The 19,286-nt window shown below is 59.0% G+C and overlaps 3 protein-coding genes and 1 long non-coding RNA gene across 6 annotated transcripts; 1 reads left to right on the plus strand and 3 right to left on the minus strand.

Annotated features, from left to right (window-relative positions):
• Nucleotides 1-4,185: 4,185 nt before the first annotated feature.
• MCRIP1 (MAPK regulated corepressor interacting protein 1) lies at nucleotides 4,186-6,037 on the minus strand. 2 transcript variants are annotated; one of them, XM_039716059.1, is made up of 5 exons: nucleotides 5,981-6,037; nucleotides 5,790-5,908; nucleotides 5,598-5,696; nucleotides 5,409-5,491; nucleotides 4,186-4,587 (listed from the first exon to the last, which is right to left on the minus strand). In XM_039716059.1, exons 1-4 carry the CDS (start codon nucleotides 5,986-5,988, stop codon nucleotides 5,427-5,429), a joined length of 291 nt encoding a protein of 96 aa, XP_039571993.1. In that variant the 5' UTR covers nucleotides 5,989-6,037; the 3' UTR covers nucleotides 4,186-4,587; nucleotides 5,409-5,426. The 2 variants fall into 2 exon arrangements, with proteins under 2 accessions (XP_039571993.1, XP_039571992.1); XM_039716058.1 differs by having other exon boundaries at nucleotides 4,186-5,491.
• A 3-nt stretch (nucleotides 6,038-6,040) lies between these two features.
• On the plus strand, nucleotides 6,041-6,458 carry LOC120505480. The gene is made up of 3 exons (XR_005628243.1): nucleotides 6,041-6,112; nucleotides 6,173-6,292; nucleotides 6,329-6,458. It is a non-coding gene; the product is annotated as an uncharacterized LOC120505480 (long non-coding RNA).
• A 135-nt stretch (nucleotides 6,459-6,593) lies between these two features.
• On the minus strand, nucleotides 6,594-8,520 carry PPP1R27 (protein phosphatase 1 regulatory subunit 27). Its single transcript, XM_039716057.1, has 3 exons — nucleotides 8,065-8,520; nucleotides 6,976-7,126; nucleotides 6,594-6,858 (listed from the first exon to the last, which is right to left on the minus strand). Exons 1-3 carry the CDS (start codon nucleotides 8,297-8,299, stop codon nucleotides 6,735-6,737), a joined length of 510 nt encoding a protein of 169 aa, XP_039571991.1. The 5' UTR covers nucleotides 8,300-8,520; the 3' UTR covers nucleotides 6,594-6,734.
• Nucleotides 8,521-10,659: 2,139 nt separating this feature from the next.
• P4HB (prolyl 4-hydroxylase subunit beta) lies at nucleotides 10,660-19,114 on the minus strand. 2 transcript variants are annotated; one of them, XM_039716223.1, is made up of 11 exons: nucleotides 18,703-19,114; nucleotides 18,243-18,449; nucleotides 17,357-17,490; nucleotides 17,018-17,155; nucleotides 14,705-14,809; nucleotides 14,304-14,429; nucleotides 13,865-14,065; nucleotides 13,104-13,224; nucleotides 12,717-12,898; nucleotides 12,205-12,291; nucleotides 10,660-11,687 (listed from the first exon to the last, which is right to left on the minus strand). In XM_039716223.1, exons 1-11 carry the CDS (start codon nucleotides 19,097-19,099, stop codon nucleotides 11,601-11,603), a joined length of 1,785 nt encoding a protein of 594 aa, XP_039572157.1. In that variant the 5' UTR covers nucleotides 19,100-19,114; the 3' UTR covers nucleotides 10,660-11,600. The 2 variants fall into 2 exon arrangements, with proteins under 2 accessions (XP_039572157.1, XP_039572158.1); XM_039716224.1 differs by lacking the exons at nucleotides 10,660-11,687; nucleotides 12,205-12,291 and adding an exon at nucleotides 12,320-12,464.
• Nucleotides 19,115-19,286: the final 172 nt, after the last annotated feature.

Consider the following 19,286-nt stretch of genomic DNA (forward strand, 5'->3'; position numbering starts at 1 on the left):
ACGGATGCTCCCAAGCCACAGCCCTGGATAGGGGAGCTGCGTCACCTGGCAGGGATGTGCTGCTCCAGAAAACAGCCTCGCTGCCTGCCCCGCTGCCTGCCCGCAGCCCTGCTGCCCCTCTGCCCGCCCCACGCTGCCGCACAAGTGAGCGGGGCAGACATGCAGCAGCAGCAGCCGCTGCAGCGCTGCCGGCCGGGGCTCCAGCTCCCCCAGCACGCGCTTTCCTTTGGCCGCTAATCGGCTCTGTCCTCTCGCTGCCAGGAGCCCTTAATTAAATCATTTGGCTCTGCCCGCGGCACCCCCGCTCTCCGGTAGCTGGCCGGGCATCAGCCGCCGGCAGCGCGGGCTCGGTGAGCAGCAGCGGGGTGCGGGGCTGCGAGACCCCTGTGCCGACAGGCCGGGCGGGCTGCGGCGGGCTCACAGCGCTGGCCTAAGAGGCTTGTGCTGCGCACATGAGCGCTAAGCCCGGATGCCGCAGCTTTGGGCACCACAATCGCCTGGTGTGTGGGGATTAGGCCGGTGCCGCTCCCCGGCTGGGTTCACCCTGCCCGAGGGGTGGCGGCGGGACGGACAGCCGCCCTGCCGTGACCCCCGCCGCCCGTGGACCTGGCCATGGGCACTGACCGTCACCCATCCCTCCGCTCCGCCTGGCCCCGGGCGGGTGACGGTCCCGCACACAGCCCGGCGCAGGGGACGCGCTGAGAGCTGGCGCTGCGCCCCGGCAGTCCCGCCGTGAACACCGGGCAGGCGGCAGTCCCCCGGTAAATCGCACCCTGTCGCAGCACCGCCCGCCCGCACGGCCGTGGCCCTGATTCCCACGGCTCCCCTGACACCCGCGGCTGCCCTGACACCCACGGTTCCCCTGACACCCGCGGCTCCCCTGACACCCACGGCTCCCCTGACACCCTCGGGAGCCGTCGGGAGCCGCGCTGTCTGCGGCGTGCTCGGCCGCAGCGAAGCACCGGTGGGGCTGGCATGGCACGGCCAAATAAGCGATGGCCCAGGCCACGCAGAGCTTGGCTCCGGCAGCACAGCCCAGCCCACAGTAATTTTCCTCTGTTTACTCGACAACTTGCTGTCTGCCCTGGCCGGGCAGGACCCGGCGCCCAAGAGGCAGAGCAGCGCTGGCAGCGCGGACGGGAGCAGCAGAGACGGGGAACAGAGGGTCTGGGCTGCGGGGCTGTGGGGCGGGGGCGGCAGCACCGTGGGGCTGTGAGGACACAGGGACTGTGGTGGAACGGACGAGGGGAGGGGAGCACAGTGCTGGGGGTCTGCTCAGGCCCCCATGTGCAAGGATGGGGACAGGAATAGAGAGAGGAGCAGGGATTACCCCGCTTACAGCCATGGTGCCAGAGCGGCCCCGGCAGCCCCCGCGGAGCCAATGGCCCCACAGCCGCTGCCGTCACTGCGGCCTTCCTGACGTGGTAACGAGCCTAATTGAGGCAAATTGCTGGAGCACCGAGCAGTTTCTGGGAAGGTAAATATGGTCATGGCATGGCACGGGGCCGTGCCCTGCGCCTGTTGCTCCAGCGTTGCTGTGGCAACACCCCATTGTGGACCCCAACCCCGCTGGGGCCAGGCTGGCCCCCAGACCTTGCCCAGCAAAGGTGGCCCTACGTGTGCCACACAATGATGGGGACCCTTCAGGGACCTCGAGTCAGCCCCAGCCCATGGGTGTGCTGTGGAAATGTCCTGTGTCCCCTGGTGCTGAGGGGCAGCCCCCAGCACTCCCCATGTCCCACAAACCCCCAACAGCCCAAGAAGGGATGGTGTCTGCCGGTGCCTAGGAGTCCCGTGTAAGCACACAACGCCTGCCTGCACCAGGCCATGTCCGACAGCACCCAGAGCTGGGCACTGCCTGTACTGCAGGGCTGAATCCGCAGCCCTGTGCCCTGGTCACCTCCAGCTCCCACAGAGCCACATGCTGTGGCCAGCAGTTCCCCAATAACCACGGGAGCTACAGCCCCCAGGATGGTCGGGAGGCAACTCCACTCCTGGGACCTCCCTGGAAGTGGGGTGGGCCCCGGCCCAAGGACACAGCTCTTGTGGGACTGCAGGACCATCCTGTCCCATCACTGCAGAGCTGCCGCAACGGCACCCCTGCCTGCCTCAGTCTGGCACTGCCAGCAGTGCTGGCACCTATCCTGTGCTGTGTCCATCCTGTGCTGTGCCCATTCTGCCAGCGCTCAGGGGCACCCCCACCCCGAGGAACAGCTCAAGCAGCACAGCCTGCACACGTGTGCACACGTGTGTGCACACGTACACCACACGTACATCACACACACACCCAGCACACATACACCGCACACACACACACATGCACACATACAGCACACATGTATACCCTACACACATGCACTTGCACACAGACATGTGCAGACACACACAGAGGTGTGCACACACATACACGTGCACACACACATGTGCGCACACACAAACACACGTGTACTCACACACGTGCGCACACACACGTGTGCACACACACGTGCACACACATACTCATGTGCGCACACACATGTACACACACACGTGCACACACATGCTCACGTGCGCACACACACAGAGGCAGGCGCCACCCTCGGCTGCCCGATGGGAGCCACTCGTTCCTGGCATGCAGAGGGATGAAGGCACTGACAGCAGCCTGACCAGACTTGCAGGATGGCTTGGGTGGGAAGGGACCTTTAAATGTTCCCTGGCCCAGCCCCCGCAGTGAGCAGGGACACCTGCACCACACCAGGCTGCTCAGAGCCCCGTCCAGCCTGGCACTGAGTGTTCAGAGACGGAGCAGCTAAGCACCCCCTGCCCTTCCAGGCAGCCCATGCTGGAACCTCACTGTCCCAAGCAGAGACACTGCAGACACCACAGCGCAGCCATGGCGTAGAGCTCATCCCAAGGCAGGGACTGGGGCTGAGGCCGTTCCTCACCCCAAGACTGGTGGCCTGGGCTGTGTCCCCAGCCAGTGCCTTCCTGACACAGCCAGGCACGGCGGGCAGTGCCCCCACCCCAGCACGGCCAGGCACCCCTAGGCACGGCGCCTCACAGGAAAATTCCCACTTTATCAAGGGAATTGAGCACCACAAATTGGTCTCCTAAGTCGATTCTGCTTGCTGCCAGGCCTCTTCCCCACCACCTAATTTGATGACAAACACGTTCCTCTCCTCCTCCCACCCTTTAATCTAATGAAGAGCACTGTGTCCAAGGCACAGAGAAATAAACCCTGATGAGGTCGATTTTTATAGGTAAACAGCCTGATTTCTCTGGCCTGTGGCCTCACTCCTCACACCCCTAACACCCACCACCTCCCCCTACCGCCTCACCATCCTTGCCCTGCAATTTGACATCAGTCTTTATAAAAATCACCTGCTTATACAATGTTTTTTGTACATTTCATTAGAGCTTGAGCAGCTGCTTTGCCTCTGGCTTTACCGTGCCCGAGCAGAGGAAAACAAGGCAGGAGCTAGTGGGGCTGCAGCGGGGCCCTCGTGCCCAGGGGCATGTGGGGGTCCTGCAGACCTGGGATGGCCCCAGATGGGTGCCAGACAGGGGGACAGTGCTGGGCTCCACGGCAGCTGAACAGGAGCCTGCCTGGACACAGGACATGGCTCTGCACATGCTAAGAGCCAAGAGCCAGGGCAGCCCCACTGCCCTGTCAGGCTCCCTGAACAACCACAGGGCCCATCCCACCAGAAGAGTGAAAGGAGAGGGGCTGTGACAATGACAGGCATCACTCCCTGTCCCCTCCTGCCTGCAGCTGCAGGGATGCAGGGCCTGGGGTGGCTCAGGAGGCAACAGGGGCTGAGTTTCCATCTTGCTGTGCCAGAACCAAGCAGCAGGAATGTTTTGGTGATGGGAAGTAAACAGGGTCGTGGCAAGTGTCAAGACGCACTCCAGCAGAAATTCTAGCAACGCTAAGTATAGCCTAAATGCCATTAAAGCAGGAGAGGGAAGAGGATATGAGGGTATTAATAGTCTCAACATTTAAATCCTGGGTGCAGCCACAGCTCCGGGGATGCTGGCTGCCCAAACCCAAGGGCACTGTGCCACCGACACACTGCACCTGCCTGCAGGGAAACCGCCAGCCCCAGCAAGGCCAAGGCCCCTCTGCAAAACACAAACACAGCTCCTGCTCTCTACCCCTTGTCCATGCCCCAGAGCTGGGCCAGGCTGCAGCACCACACCAAGGCAGCCCCAAAAGGACACCAGCGTTTATTTACAACACTCCTCAAGTGACATACCACAGAAAGGAAAGGGTACAGTACAACTCAAGGACTCAACAAAGGAAAGGTATTGGCAGCCCCAGGTCCCTGCAGCCCTCCCCACAGCCGCTGGCACTGCAGGCCTGGCAGCCCCATCCCCACCAGCCCAGAGCACAGGCGGGCAGGGGGCTGCCAGCCCTCCCCAAGGAGCAGCCCAGCAGCTGGGGCGGGCAAAGCTGACACAGTCACTCTCTCTGGCTCAGGCAAGGATGCAGGAACCATCCAGGCGGTGCCAGGAGTGAGTGGCTTAAGGAAGCACCTGGGAGTGGTTCCAGCACCTGCGGCACCCAGGGCGAGCTGAGGGGCCAGGTCTCTTCCAAGGGCTGCATATCTGGAAAATGGTGTTAGTACAAAACTGCAGCGTTGCCAGGGCAAGGAGCTCCCGAGCCTTTGCTCCGTGCAGCCCCACGGCTGCCCCCACAGCCAATGTCTCCTGTGGGGCTGCAGGTGGCACAGGTCCCTCTGAGCATCTCTCAGAAGCCTGCGGCTGGTGCTGACACTCCTCCTCTCCATCTGTAGGGAGAGGAACACCTTCCCCTCCAGCACCACAGGGACCAGGCCTGATCTAAGCAGGTAGAAAATGCGGCCTCAGATGTGGCCCACGTGCTCTGGCAGCAAGCAGCCCAGGCAGCAACTTGCTGCCACAGTGGAACTGGGAGGAGCCTGGCTATGGCCTCCAAACCCTCAGCTGCACAGCAGGGCTGGGCAGGGGCTGTCCCTGTGTCTGGAGGCACAGGAATAGACTTGACTGTGCCACCTGCCCTGGGCCAGCCCCAGCAGTGGTGGAGCTTTGGTGCACAGGGGAGAGCGAGGCCCTGTGCTGCCCGATCCAACAGCGCATCTGCCTCAGCCCTGCCCAGCCTAGCACAGAGGGCAGCGACAGGAGGGGAACAGGGGATCGGGTTGCTCAGCATGAAGTGGGGAAGGGCAGTTTGAGGCCAGAGAAAGCTATGAGCGGGGGGCTGGAATCCTTTGCAACAGGCTCTGGGCAGTCTTGGTGAGGCCCTGAGCATCCTCGACCTCAGGCAGCTTCAGAGCCAGCCCCAGAGCTGACTGGCTCTCCCACAGGCTTTTAGGAGGACAGACCAGAGGAGGAAATCAACACAAAATCTCAAATTAAATCTGCTTGAGGACCTCAGGAGAGCAGCCGACCTGCACGGAGGACCTGCTTTAGGACTTCTTCGCATCCTGTGTGTTCCTCCTCTTCAGATCACCCAGGTCGACGGGTTTAAACGCTGCAAGGGAGACAGGAGAGACTTTGGGGGCAGAGGCAGCGCAGCCCCGCCCGGCGCGCACAACCCCGGGCCGGCACGGCCAGAGCGGTGCCCCCGCGCCCCGCACCTTTCAGGCTGGGGTTCGGCATCTTCTCCACGTACTCCTCGACCAGGCCGCGCTCGGAGCCCATCTGGCTGCGCAGGTCGCGCTCCACGCACTGCCAGGCTGCCGGGACAGGGCAGGGCAGGGCCGGGGGCCGCTCGCCTCGGCCGCCCCGAGCCGCCCGCGCCCCCGCCCCGCGGCCGCCGCCCCGCTCACCCTCGTAGATGAAGCGCACGTTCTCCTCGTGGGCCGGCGTGAAGATCTCGCTGCCGGCGCCGGGGGAGCGCGGGCCGCCGCTCCGCTTTCCGTTGTACACCACCCGGGACACGGGGGAGCTGCAAGCGGAGCGCGGGGGGAACTGAGCCGGGCCCGGGGCCGCGCTGGGCCCGGGGCCGGGCGGGGCTCACCTGGCCATGTCGGCAGCGGCGCTCGGCGGGGCTCGGCGGGGCCGGAAGGGGCTCGGCGGGGCGCGGCCCTGCGCACCGCGCTGGCCACGCCCCCGGCCCGCCAGGCCACGCCCCCGCACGGCGGTACCGGAGGTGGTACCGGAGATGGTGCTGCGGGTGGTACCGGTGATGGTAACACAGGCGGTACCGGAGGTGGTACCGGAGATGGTGCTGCGGGTGATACCGGTGATGGTAACACAGGCGGTACCGGAGGTGGTACCGGAGATGGTGCTGCGGGTGGTACCGGTGATGGTAACACAGGTGGTACCGGAGGTGGTACCGGAGGTGGTGCTGCGGGTGGTACCGGAGATGGTGCTGAGGGTGGTACCGGTGATGGTAACACAGGTGGTACCGGAGGTGGTACCGGAGATGGTGCTGAGGGTGGTACCGGTGATGGTAACACAGGTGGTACCGGAGGTGGTACCGGAGGTGGTGCTGCGGGTGGTACCGGTGATGGTGCTGCGGGTGGTACCGGAGGTGGTACCGGTGATGGTACCGGACATGGTGCCGTAGGTGGTGCCGCAGGTGGTAGCGAAGATGGTACCAGAGGCGGGACCGGAGATGGTGCCGCAGGTGGTGGCCGATACGCTTTATTGCAAAAGTACAAAGTGGTTCCCGATCGCAGTACCGAGCGCTGGTGCCCGCTCGCCGCCCGGGCCCAGCCCGGGCGCAGCCCCGGCCCTCGGGCAGGCGCAGCCCCCCGGGCCGTGCCGGCTCAGCGCAGCGCCGTGCCTCCCAGGAGCTGCACCAGGTCCTCGTACTCGGGGTCGATGAGGTCCGAGGGTTTCTCCCCGTCGTCGGTGGTGGCCTCCAGGCTGGCCCCAAGGGACAGCAGGTACCTGCAGGACGCGGAGCTGAGCCGCCGGGCCGGGCAGCCCCGGGACCGGGCAGCCCCGGGGAGCCGCACGGGCTCGGCTGCAGCGCGGTGCCGCCGGTGCCGGGCCCCGCAGCCCTACCTGGCGATGTCGGCGTAGCCGTCGCTGCAGGCCATGTGCAGCGGCGTCCAGCCGTTCTCGTCTCTCTGGTGGATGTCAGCGCCGTGTTTCACCAGGAGCTTGACGCAGTCCAGGTTTCCTGTCAGCACGGCTTCATGCAGGGCTGCCATGCCTGGGGGGACAGCGGGGGTTAGCCCTGGCTGCGGGAAGGGCTCTCCACGCTGAATGCACAGCTCAGGAAAGGGGTGCCGGCACTCTCCTTCTCAGGGAGAGGACTGTGGGGAAAGAAACACAGACTGAGAAAGCCAGAGGAGCTGCTGTGGGTTCCTGTTGCCCTTTGCAGCACAAATACCCTGTCTGGGATGGTGCAGCACCCAGTGCCCCAACTAGCTAGGACAGAGGGAGGGAGGAGGAACTGCCCCTTAGAGCAGCTGCTCTGAGCACGGAGACATGAGGAGAGTCTCTGGCCTTGTGCTCTGCCTGAGTTTCATAAGCTCATCACTAACAAAGAATCACTATGGGCAGAAAGAAGCCTGGGGTCATTTGAGCCTCCGTCTCCATGGCCTTGTGAGAGCAGAAGCTGAACCAAAGCACAAGAAAAGGACAGATCTGGGCTCTGCATCAGCCTCTACAGATAAAGGCATTCCATAAACAGTTTCTGGTGAGGCTGTGTGTACAGAACACAAAGCTTTCCCCGAGTCCCTGGAGTCAGACATACAAGAAGGAGCAGTGCCTGTGAGAAACAGGCAGAGCCAAGAACAAATGCAGATCTCCCAGGCAGGGGAAAAGGCAAAAGCCCAGGGTGCTGCCAGAGCTCCCAGCCTGTGCTGGCTGCCGCCCTTTGGGGTCCCACCGCGCTGTGGGTGCACAATGGTGCCGTACAGGGGGCCAAGCTCCCCCGTCCCTCAGCAGGCACTGACTCTGCTGCTGAGGGGAGATGCTGGGGCCCCGGGCTGGGCTCTGGGGCCCTGCTGGGCCCTGCTCCTTGCTAGCGAGGGCCTGGCTTGCCCCAGTGCTGCTGAGGGCTGCCCACAGCCCAGCCCCGGTGTCCCACAGCCCCACCGAGCTGTGCTACCGCTCTGCCCCGCTCTGCCGACCGGCAGCACTCACCAGAAGGGTAGATGGTGTCCAGTGTCACCTTCCTGGCCCGTATGAACCTGCCCACCTGCTCCAGGTCGCCCTGCTTGATGTGGTCCTGAAAGACGACGTCGTTGGGGAAGTGCACGGTGCGCGAGGCCCTGAGGCGTGGCGTGTACCGGCTGTACCGAGGCGTGTACCGGCTGTACCGGGGCACCGTGGGGCAATAGTCCCTCATGCTGACGGCAGCCTTCAGGCACAGCGGCATGGGGGCTGCTCAGCACACAGCCCGGCCCCTCACTGCCCTGCTGCCCTCAGGGGCTCTCCTCGCCGCAAATCCGTGCCGGCCCTGCCGCGCCTGGCCGGGCTCCGTGTCCCTCGCCACAGGGAAGCGGCCGCTGTGCTCTCCCGCGCTCCCTGACTCACATGCAGGATGTGGCACCGGCACTTGCAGCTCACCTACAGGCCCTTGGCCCAGGACTGATGATTCTCTGGGAGCACCGCGTTATAAAGACTCCCCCGGGCTATTTTGGGGACATGCAGCTCATGCTATTTGCCATGATGCTTCGTAATCGAGCCGCCCAGGCCTGCAGCCTCCCACTTTTGGGCAGAAGTCGGTGTCTCATCTTACCACCCACCTGTTGATGTGCCCCCTCCAAGGGGTCAGATCTACTCTTGCATGAGTAGCCCTTCAGGGGAGCCTGGAAGCAATTTCCCAACATCAAGCCCTTCTGGGGAAAGGGACACAGGCACAACCAGCAACACAGGGCACCGGCCACTCATGTACCAGCTGGCCAGTGCAGTGTGGGCGTGCCTGGGCTGTGGGCACAATCACATCCAGAGCTGTCACCCTCCTGTAGCTAGAGAGGACAACTTGAAAGAACAGGAGGAGCTCTGCTGCCCAGCACAACTGTGACAGCACACAGCCGAGCAAGGAAGCACAACCTGAGCGTCTGATATCCCCAGTGCCCTTGCGAGGACAGAGGTGCTGCTGGTGATCCCAAGACAGGTGCAGAACCAGAAGCCTGCACTGCTGGTCCCTGGTGTTTCTTGTCCCACTTGGGACAGGGAAGCAGCTGCTGCTGAGGGCAGGCTACTACAAGCAGCCTTAGAGGAACAGCAGAACAGCACCACCACCAGACAGCTCATGCTGCTGGTACACTCCAGCTACACTGTAGTGACCCAAAACAGAACCATCTGCCACAGAGGCATTATCCAGGTCCATCAAGGGTTTAAGCAAGCTCTGTTTTCTCCCATCAAAGTTTGGGCATGTCAGACATTTAAGCACTTTGTGCTCTGTCATGCTGATGGGGATTGTCCTGGCAGGTCAGTCAGAAAAAAATCCCTGTCCTGCTTTAGGAGTCAGGGGTTTCACTCCTGCTGCAGACCCCTGCCCTGACCCCGCAGCACAGTCAGCCACACACCTCAGAACTCCTGCACTTGTTTATTTGCTGGCAAATACATTGATCTCTCAGCCAAGCACCTGCTTTGTGGTTAGCTGAGCCTGAACACAGCATGGGGCATCCAAGCTCAGCGCTGGGGACAGAACACTTCCAGCCTCCTTTCTTGGAACAGCAATTAGGCATGTACAGCAGATGGCTGTTAAGCTGCAGCTCTGCCACAGGGAGCCCTGGGCTAGGAGAGGCACCTCCTCTAAGCTGGGCACAGTGGGTCTCTGCCCAGGAGGAGGAGAGCCACTGCAGAGCTCAGACTCTGTCACTGTTTAACTGGCTGTGCAAAATAGACCTATTGGAGCCAAATTCTAGACAGCACCTTTCAGTGGAGCTTCACTAGTGAGATTCCCTTCCTCCCCACTCCAAAAGACAAAGCAGCTGCCACCAACCAGCCCAGGCCACCAGCACTGCTGGGTTTGCTGGGGTGCGGTGGTGGCCACTGCCTACCTTCAGTCATGCGGCCCTGGAGGGAGGCACCTTCAAAGGTCTGCCTCCATGTAACTGCAGGTACAGGTCTCACACACACCTGGCTGCTCTGTCAGGGACAGCCCTTCCTCATCCCGTGGTGTGGGGGCCTGCTCAGCCCCAGCCCTGGTGCTGCTGTGTCCAAAGTCTGGTGACATCAGGGCTCTGCTGGGGCGTGGCAGAAGGCTGGAGCTGGAGACAGACACCAGTGTTGTCCAGCAGCCCTGTGCCACTGCTCCAGCACACATCCCATCCGCTGAGACACAGAGGTGCCCCCGGTTGTCCTCTAGCCTCACCATGCCCTTCCTGTGACATTTATAGTGTATTTTCTAACCAAAATTCCTTCAGCAGCAAGCAGCAGGTTTGGAAATAGCAGCGTGGCTCACGGGGTCATGTGAGTCTGACCAGCAGAGCTGCAGCAGCCCTGGCTCACTTCTCCAGAGCCATGTCCCCTCAGCCCAGCCAGCTGGCCCAGGGGCTGCACACTTTCAGAGCCAAGCCACGGCCTGCTCGCTCCCAACAGAACACCAGCCCATGGAATCCAGACAGGACACAGCACTGGGATGTTCTTTTCCTTTACTAATCACTTGGAGCAAGTGACACACAGCCCATTGCAGCAGAGTCCCTTGAGAATCATCCTACAACTCTGATCTTCCCTTCCAGGGTAGGCTCAAATATTCTACACTCTGATAAAGACAAGGAGACATAATAGTATTAAAATCTCAACTTTATTTGGCCATCAAATTCAGTACCAATGTTATTGTAGCAGAATGCTAAGAACCAGCCTGATGCAGCTCAGGCCTGTGAGGCACTCCCTCAGTCACATTCCCAAACCCCAGTAATTGCAAATGTCCTGTTTGATCTGTTTATCAGGCCCTCCCCCACCACCCACTTGCCGGGTCAACCCACTCAAAATAATTCATGAAAGGGATTGCAACTCTTGTCTTTGATCAAAAGGATGTCAACACAGCTGGTGAGCCAGCAGCCACCTCCACCCTCAGAGCCTGCCACAGCCAGTGCACACAGTATTCCACCCCTCCAGGAGTTTGGAATAGTTATCTCCAAGTGTCTTAAAGGAGAAGGGAAAGGAAACATCTGGCTAGCATGAAGAGAAGCCCCTTCACATACACCTTTCCCCAGGAAGCCATCAGCCTTCTGCCCCCACATATACTGAAGGCCAGCTCCAGGGAAGAACAGCTGACACCATTAAGGACCCTGCCAGGTGCAGAAATCAATTAGGGACTTTAGTTTTAAAAGAAAAAGAGGAAAAAAGCTGTCTGGAAGATGTTAGTGGCAAGGCTCCAGATTGTCAGGGTACTGAACTCCTGGTACCACCTCACAACCTCCTGCTGCCCAGAAGAACAGAGTTCTCCAGACAAAAGCTGTGTACAAAAAAGTACATCACAATACAAAAAAGAGCCCAGCTGGCTGGGCTGGCTCCCTAGTGACAGTTCCCTTTTCAAAAGCCAAAAGAAAGAAAAGGTAAGTGTACAGACAAGTGAGGGTAAAGTGTTACTTTAGAAGCCAATCCCTGGATTTCCAGTCATTTACCTTCTGCTTTAAATCTTAATGGGTTTCTGACTCACTGGGCTGCATCACAGCAGCCAATTTAGTGTCTGATTTTTTGGGTGATGTAGATCAGTCTTCTCTTTACAATTCATCCTTTTGGAGTTTCTGCTCATCCTCATCACCTTCCTCAAGTTCAGTTTCTTCATCCGTCTCCAGGTCCTCGAGATCCTGTGGAGGTTACAGACAACTCCTGGTTTCTGGCACACGAGGCAGACCCAGAACCAAGCACTGAGCAGCACCCCTCATCTGGCCACTGCTCTCTGCTGTCCTGCTAACAAAACATCCAGAGGCTTCTACCAAGGGCTTCACATTCAGGACATTAAGGATTAGGAACCCTTGGAAGCTGGCACCTGTACTGGCCTCCACACAGCCTCCCAGCAGGTGAGAGCTTCCAAGCAGACACACAGGTACATGGCACTGATCACACAGCCCAGCTCCAGGTGCTGAGTGCCCCAGCAGTGCTACCTGACACCCACAGAGTGATCTCCAGGAAAGGAGCCCACTGCAGGCCCAAAGATCACACCTGACCACCTGAACAGATCACACGGATGTGGGCACTTTGCTCACCAGCAGTATGTTCTCCTGACATGTAACAACACAGGATCTTATTTAGGACTGAGGATTCAAGCACAGAACCATGCTCCCTGCTCCCAAAGGTCCAGAGTACTCCATTCACATTACTCACGTCATCAGCTGCTGCCCCATCCTGACCTCCGCTCTCCAGGAATTTTTTGAAGCCTTCTAGTGTCCTCTCCCCATTATAGTCAATTACCTACACAGGAAAAACAAGGATGCTGGTTATGGGCACTACAGACCCACACCCCTGGAGAGGAGAATTCTCTTTCTGAGCAACAGTGAACATGCCAAGCAAAAGGGAATTTAAAAATTCACCTTCACCCATATGAGACGAAGGAAAACAGCTCAGCCACTAGACTTCAGAGATCACTGCGAGAAAGAATAGCCTGCAGATGAGCACACTGTCCTCTATGCTCCCTCTTTTCCCCATTCCCACTTCCCCCCAAACTCTTTCCCTACAGCCCAGACCCCACAAAGGGTCTTGGGTGTCCTGTAGACTTGCTGTGTTCCATCCCCACAGAATGCAGATCCCTCCCACAGCTCCTGTCCAGAACGCCTGGAGCGAGCAGCAAGCGTGCTGTGCTCCCTGGCTAGCAGCTGCCAGCCTGGCTGCCTGCTTACATTTCTGCCAGAGCCTGCAGGGAAGAACTTGAGTGTGGGGAAGCTGTGGATTTTCACTGCCTCCACTTCATTAGCCGTCGAGTCCATCTTGGCAATGACAATGTTCTCATGGTCCCTGTAGGTTTCTCCCAGCTTGTCCCAGATTGGGGCCAGCTGCTTGCAGTGACCACACCACGGGGCATCTGTTAATTACAGAGACATAGCTGCACCAACAATCTAACGAGGCACCACTCCTCCCCAGCCAGACAGTTCTCACACATCTTTGCAACCAAGGCACCGCTTTTGGGGCCCAGGCTGCAAAAGGCTTTTTCCCTAATCCTGGTCACAGAGTGTTTTGGCAATCCTTTCACACCAGTTACTTGCAATCAGCTGTAGAAATATACTCACAGAACTCCACAAAAACATTCTTATTTTCATCAAAAGCAACTTCTTCGAAGTTCTTCCCAACCAGAACTTTGACAGGCTGCTTGTCCCAGTCTTCAGGAAGATCTTGACTCATTAGGTGGGGCTGGAATAAAAAGTGAAATTCAGACAAACTGCTACATAGCTACTTGGACCAATCATGCAATCACATCCTGGAAAAGCCAGGTTTCACCACCCCACTGGTGCCTCAGTCACAGGCTGTAAGCAACCAGATGAATTGGTCACTTCCTCTTCTCCCACAGAATCTTGTTCCCACCCTGATCCAGCGGGAGTAGCAGGTGCTGTTGAGCAGAGAATGACAGCAGAGCTCTGCAGCAGGAAAGCCCCCAGCACTGCTGACAGCCCCATTCCCAGAGGGCCGTGCTTTGCTGCACCCTCACTGCTGGCTGATCCACACACAGCCCCTCCAGCATATGGGAGCTGACAACTCTTTTCCCCGTGCCACAGAATTCACACCTTCCACAGACTGCTGGCAGAAAGAGCAACTGGATAAACAGGACAGTCCCCATGGGGAGAGCACAACTGCTTGGCCATGCCCAAGTCCCTCTTCCTGGCTCACCCTCCTGCAGCCTCCACACCCCACCAGCTTTGCCCTTCATTCCTAATCACGAAGCCCATGGGATGATCCATGCAGAAGATGGAGGGACTTCTCCAGCCCCTCACAGGGAGCATTTCTGTTCCCTCTCAGCTACCTCGCTCACCACCAGTACTGTTTGTCCACATACCTTGATCTGGCCTGCCAGGAATTTGTTACAGAACTCTTTGATCTTGTCTGCTGTGAGCTCATTGGATTCAGGTTTGTATTTGGTCATTTCTTCCTCCAGAGTGATCAGACGTACAGCTGGGCACTCTTCCTTCTTCAGGCCAAAGAACTCCAAAATCCTCTGGTTGTCACTGTGGTCACTGTCTATGAAGATGAACAGGATCTTGGGAGGAAAGAAGTGAAAGGCAGGAGGTGAGTGAGCATGAGTACCTTGTAGCTGCTGACACTACACATGCACACTCCCACCAAGTGTAGCTGAACTGGCTCTTTTCCTCCCCTGTCCCAGAGGAGAGGGCTGGCTTAGTCCTCCTCCACAGCTGCTCCATGGATAAAGACAGTGCTACACTTCTCTGCAGGAGGTGGGCGGTCTCCCAGCTCATGATCCAAGAAATCCATCTCACCTTCCCTTTGAAGTTCCCAGCTGCACTCTTGAAGTTGTCCAGCTTCCCTTGATAGTCAGACACACTTTTTGGTAGGAAAAGCAGAATATGAGTCTTGATCTCTCCTCCAAATATTTTAGGAGCAGTCTGAGGAGTAAAAAATAAACTTTATTTTTGGAAAAAGAGGCAAATCAGTATCCAGACCAGTTTAACCCCACTATCCTGAGCAGCCCACAGCAGCCTCCAGTACTGCAGGATGCTCTGCACAGCAAGCTCAGACCTCATGTATTGTGTCCTTCCCACTCCTCCATACCCCCAGCGTCAGCTCCCAATAAAACACGACCATGCAGTCTACAAATGGACCATTGCTATGGTCTTGCAGCAGAGATGGGAAGGGCCCTGTCAGGTATCTAAAGACCCACCTGCTCAGTGAACTCTATGACCAGAGGCAATGAATTAGACTTGATGAAGTTCAGCAGATTATCTTTTGTGAGATCCCCTTCAAAGTTGTTCTGGCCTTCATCAAACTGCAAGAACAGACACTTTTCATTAGAACACTTGTGCATCCCACACAAATCTCTCAATGCCTCTGCACTGGTCACTGCCCCAAGGGATCTCAGCTGCACTCCTTCTGAGCAAACTTCCATCTCAACAAGGTTAGCAAACATCCACTGAAAATCTGGACCAAGGTGTCCATCTTCCTTGCAAGCAAAGCTTTAAATCACTCCCCACCAGAAGGTAAGCAGCAACAACAGCCAGGCTTGATCTCAGCCTTGTTCTGCACCACTGTGAGAGCACTAATGGTGCAAGAAGAACCCCGAGCAGCTGCCTCCAGCCCTGCAGCAATGGTCAGAGCAGGCGCTGCAGCCAGACAGTGCTGGGAACATCTGACAGTGAAGCCTGCAGCAAACAGTGATTTCCTCAGCTCTGGGGAATTAATTCTAGCCCCTGTTAGGGACAACAGCACATGCTGCACATCACAGTGGAGGTGCCAGGTCCTGCTCTACAGGCCATGACTGGTATCATCCCTGAGCAGGATTCCCAGAACCCTCTGGCAGCCTGAAGAGGAACAGCTGCAGAGGGCCCAGCAAGGTTAGACAGAGGACGTGCAGAAGGGCACAGCAGTGCCCTGGCAAGGCCATACTCAAGTTGTTGACAGAGGGAAGAGTGTGGACTCAGATAACCTCCTGTTGAGGGGAGGCACACCAGCCTCAGTGGAAAAGCTGAGGAAAACACTTAGCATCAGAAAATAACTCCGCAAACACTCTGAGGAGTTGTGCAGATTGCCTCAGCGCCATCAGCACAGCTGTGTGAGGGCCTGTGCAAGTCTGGACAGCTCTCACAGAATAAGAGAAGAACAATGAGCCAAACCCTCTCAGTTCAGACTCAACTAAAGGTATTGAGCCAAAGCCCAAAACCAAAACAGGCCATCAAGTTCTCCTGCCCTGGCGTTTGATTACTGTGGGTGCTTTCCTCCCTGTTTTAAAGTAGATTTATCCAGGAGCTCTCATTTCACTGCCATGCCATTGCACAGGAACAGAGAGGAACCCAATGGCTGGACAGATCTAGGCTGCTCCTTCCATGGAGCTGAGCACTCCTACCCCGCCCCAGCCTGGCACAGCATGGTCACTGCTGTTCCCAACACACACAAAAGGCTGCCAGGCCCAGAACTCTGCCCAGCCCAGCACTACTCAGAGCAGGGACACAAAGCTACTCATGCAATAGCTCAAAACTACCAAATGAGACAAGAACAAAACGCTCCTCCCTCCCTTCTCCCCCCATTCTGCTAATGCATTTTGAGTTAATTAGCCAGATCTTTCCTCAGCCACATTGACCTGAGGGACTCTGACTCAGAATTTAAATCTACAAGCTTCTATCACCATAAAAAAACCCCTACAGTGTCAGGGGTATAGTATAATAAAACAATTATTTCAGGTGAACAAAAAGAAAGTCTTGTATTAGGTCAGGCTGGGCAAAGTCATGACTGATGACGTTACAGGTGTAGTAGATCTGAACCCAAAGCACTCTGTCCTGCCCCACAGCACCTCTGGGTGAGGAGCCACCAAGCCGGAAGAACCTCTTCCTGTCGGCTCTGGAAATTCATCCCAGTGACAGGGATTTCCATGCCTCCATAAGTGCATTTGTGATTCTGTAGGTAGTCAGCATCCCTCTGCACATAATCCACTGCCCCAGCCTAGTCAGCTAGAACTGCAAATCCTCTTAGGAGCTTCTTTGGAATCCCTGCACTGCAGAACCCATACCAGGGACACAGAGCAGCTCTTGGACACAGCAGGGAGCAATAGCAGCAGAGGTCAGCAGTGGGCAATGAAAAGCAACTGTGCTAAGACACACTCAGACAGCAGCATGGCAGCCAGAGAGCTCATCCGCTGTTGCTGTTCTCTTGGGCCTGTCTGAGACTGTGACCACTGCTGCACTGCAGAGAGCTGAGCAAAAGGGCAGCGAGTGAAGAAACGAGCTGCACCCAAAGCCCAGCAGCTCTGGGGGAAGAGCACAGGGCTGGGGGACTGGCACAGCTGCACACTGCGGGCCCCCAAGGCTCCCCTACCCCACAAAGGGGCCACAGGCTCTGAGGCCCAAGAACAGCTACACCAGCAGCACAGGGCCTTTGCTGCTTTGTCCAGGACTGATCTTGTTGGAGTTTGACTAATTAAGGAAAAGGAAAGAGACAGCAGACACCAGTGTGGTGCCCAGGCTTGGCACCAGCCAGTACCTACCTTCTTGAAGAGGATGACACCATCCTTACTAATCTGGTACTTGGTGAAGACATCAGCACTGGAGGAAATCCCAAAAGGAATATCATCCACAGCTTCTGCTGCCAGCAGGAACTCCTTTGCTGCCTCTGATGTTGAATCCTGGGGAGTAAAGAAAGGTGTCTCAGAGGAGCCACACCACCTGAAGCATTCACATCCCAGGGCTCAGCCCGAAGAACTGGAAGATCAAGGAAGGCAAGACAGCAAGTATTGCATAAGGCACACAACCTTCCCCAGCCAGGAGGGAGCAGGGAAGGCCCTGGACGCACACAAGAGCATCTCCAGGGGAAACACAAACTCTACCTTGAAGAAACCAATCACCACCACTTCACTGGAGTCCACCAGTGCCTCGGCAGCAGCCACATCAGCCAGGGTGGCAGCAGCTGGGCCCGTGCGCTTCTTCAGCCAGCTGACGATGTCGTCTGCCTCCCTGCCAGCTGCACAAGAACAAGGAGTCACTTTCCCCCCAAGCTAAGGCCAGGACCACAAAACCCTCAAGCTGTGAGAGAGAAGACCTTTCAGCAGCTGGTCAAGAGATCAGCAAGACTCAAGATCTCATTTGCGCAACTCTTTCCCTTTCACTCACAGTGTAATTAAGCTTATCCCTAATTGATAAGTCAAGGTACAAGGGACTCCCAGGAATCCATTCCTCTCTCACCTCCTGCCCCTGTCCTTAAACTTTGACCAGCCATGTAGCACTTTTCCATGACCTCAGTACTAGTGCTATTACAGCACCTTTTCCTTCCAAGGTCTCTATTCTGCATGTAACCCTCTGTTACCAGCACTGTGGGGCCTGGCTCGGCTGAATTCTGTCTTGGCCTTCCTTGCAGCTCTCTCACACCCCGCGTTTGCCTCCTCCTCACCCACTGGCCCAGGTGTGTTTCCAGCTCTGGGTACAGCACATCTTGACCCAAGTTAAGCCACGCAAAAAACCAAGCTCAGGTTACTTTGCCAAAAGCAACTTCCTCCACTCTCGGTGCCCTCAGGGATCTCTCCAAAGGGAGGCCATTAACAGCTGGCCTGCTCCCCATCGGCCCAGCACCATTCCCAGGTCGCTGTCACAGTGGACCTTGTCCAGGCACAGCAGCACAGCCCCAGCACGGGGCCATGTGCTGGTACCCGGCGCCACGTCGCTGCCCTCTGCACCCTGGCGGCGCAGCCCGGTTCCCCTGGTCGTGCCCCTCCTCACCCGTGTACTCCTTGGGCGCAGCTTTGTCGCCGTTCTTGAAGAACTTGATGGTGGGATACCCGCGCACGCCGAACTGCTGCGCCAGCTCCGACTCCTCCGTGGCGTCCACCTTGGCCAGCCGGATTTCCGAGCCCTCCGCCTTCAGCTTCGCCGCCGCCTTCGCGTACTCGGGCGCCAGCGCTTTGCAGTGCCCGCACCACGGGGCGTCTGCGGGACGGGGCGTCAGCGGCGGCCGGGGCTCCCCGACTGCACTCCCGGGCGGACCGGGGCCCGCCGGGACTCACGGAGCCCCGGGGTGGGGCGGGCCGGGCCGGAGCCGCGCAGCCGCCCGCCCCAGGCCCGCACCCTCCCGGGGGAGCCCGTCCCTCAGCACCTCTCCCCCGCCCGACCCTCCCGTCCCGCGGCCGCGCCCCGGCCCCCGCCCGCTCCCCCCGGCCCGGCCCGGCCCCGCCGCGCTCACAGAACTCGACGAGCAGGTATCGGTGCTGGGCCAGCGCCTGCTCGAAGGAGGCGGCGCGCAGCACCAGGACGCCATCCTCCTCCTCCTGGGCGGCGGCGCGGGCGGCGAGCAGCAGGGCGATGCAGAGCAGCGGGAGCAGAGCGCGCACCGCCGCCATGGCTGATGGCGGCCTTCGGGACGGGCTGGCCGGAACGCGCGGCCGCGGCGCCGCCTCCCCCTTATAAACCCGCCCCCGCCGGCCGCCGCCGCGCGCTATTGGTTGCGCGGCCCGCCTGCCATTGCCCGGCGCCGCTTCCCCGGCCGCCGCGCGCCGCCCATTGGCTGGCGGTCCGGGCACGCCCCTCTCCCGCCGCCTCGGGTTGGCCGCCGGCCCCGCTCCCCGCCCGCGGGTCTCCATTGGCCCCTTGCCCCGAGATGCCGCTCGCGATTGGTCGGCTCCACCGCCTCGCGTGGCCCCTGCCCTCGAACGTGGCACTCGGGAAGCGCCGCCGGGTGGCACTGCGCGTGCGCGCGGCCACGAGCGCGTGGTGGATCCTGACTGGGCCGCGCGCCCCACGTGACCAGCCCGGCGCGCGAGGCCCGGC

The sequence above is a fragment of the Passer montanus genome, unplaced genomic scaffold (genome assembly GCF_014805655.1).
Source record: "Passer montanus isolate IOZ18808 unplaced genomic scaffold, ASM1480565v1 scaffold35, whole genome shotgun sequence".
Lineage (NCBI taxonomy): Eukaryota > Metazoa > Chordata > Aves > Passeriformes > Passeridae > Passer > Passer montanus.

Excerpts from the sequence above, each read along its gene's own strand:
- PPP1R27 (XM_039716057.1), bottom strand. The coding sequence starts at position 8,299 with ATGCCGCTGTGCCTGAAGGCTGCCGTCAGCATGAGGGACTATTGCCCC. Across the intron at positions 7,127-8,064 it reads GGACACCATCTACCCTTCTG|GCATGGCAGCCCTGCATGAA; the intron begins GTGAGTGCTGCC and ends CTGTCCCCCCAG. Across the intron at positions 6,859-6,975 it reads GGCTACGCCGACATCGCCAG|GTACCTGCTGTCCCTTGGGG; the intron begins GTAGGGCTGCGG and ends CGCGTCCTGCAG.
- MCRIP1 (XM_039716059.1), bottom strand. Across the intron at positions 5,697-5,789 it reads CGTGCGCTTCATCTACGAGG|CCTGGCAGTGCGTGGAGCGC; the intron begins GTGAGCGGGGCG and ends CTGTCCCGGCAG. Across the intron at positions 5,492-5,597 it reads GCCGAACCCCAGCCTGAAAG|CGTTTAAACCCGTCGACCTG; the intron begins GTGCGGGGCGCG and ends TCTCCCTTGCAG.
- P4HB (XM_039716223.1), bottom strand. The coding sequence starts at position 19,099 with ATGGAGACCCGCGGGCGGGGAGCGGGGCCGGCGGCCAACCCGAGGCGG. Across the intron at positions 18,450-18,702 it reads ATACCTGCTCGTCGAGTTCT|ACGCCCCGTGGTGCGGGCAC; the intron begins GTGAGCGCGGCG and ends CCCGTCCCGCAG. Across the intron at positions 14,430-14,704 it reads TCATAGAGTTCACTGAGCAG|ACTGCTCCTAAAATATTTGG; the intron begins GTGGGTCTTTAG and ends TTTACTCCTCAG.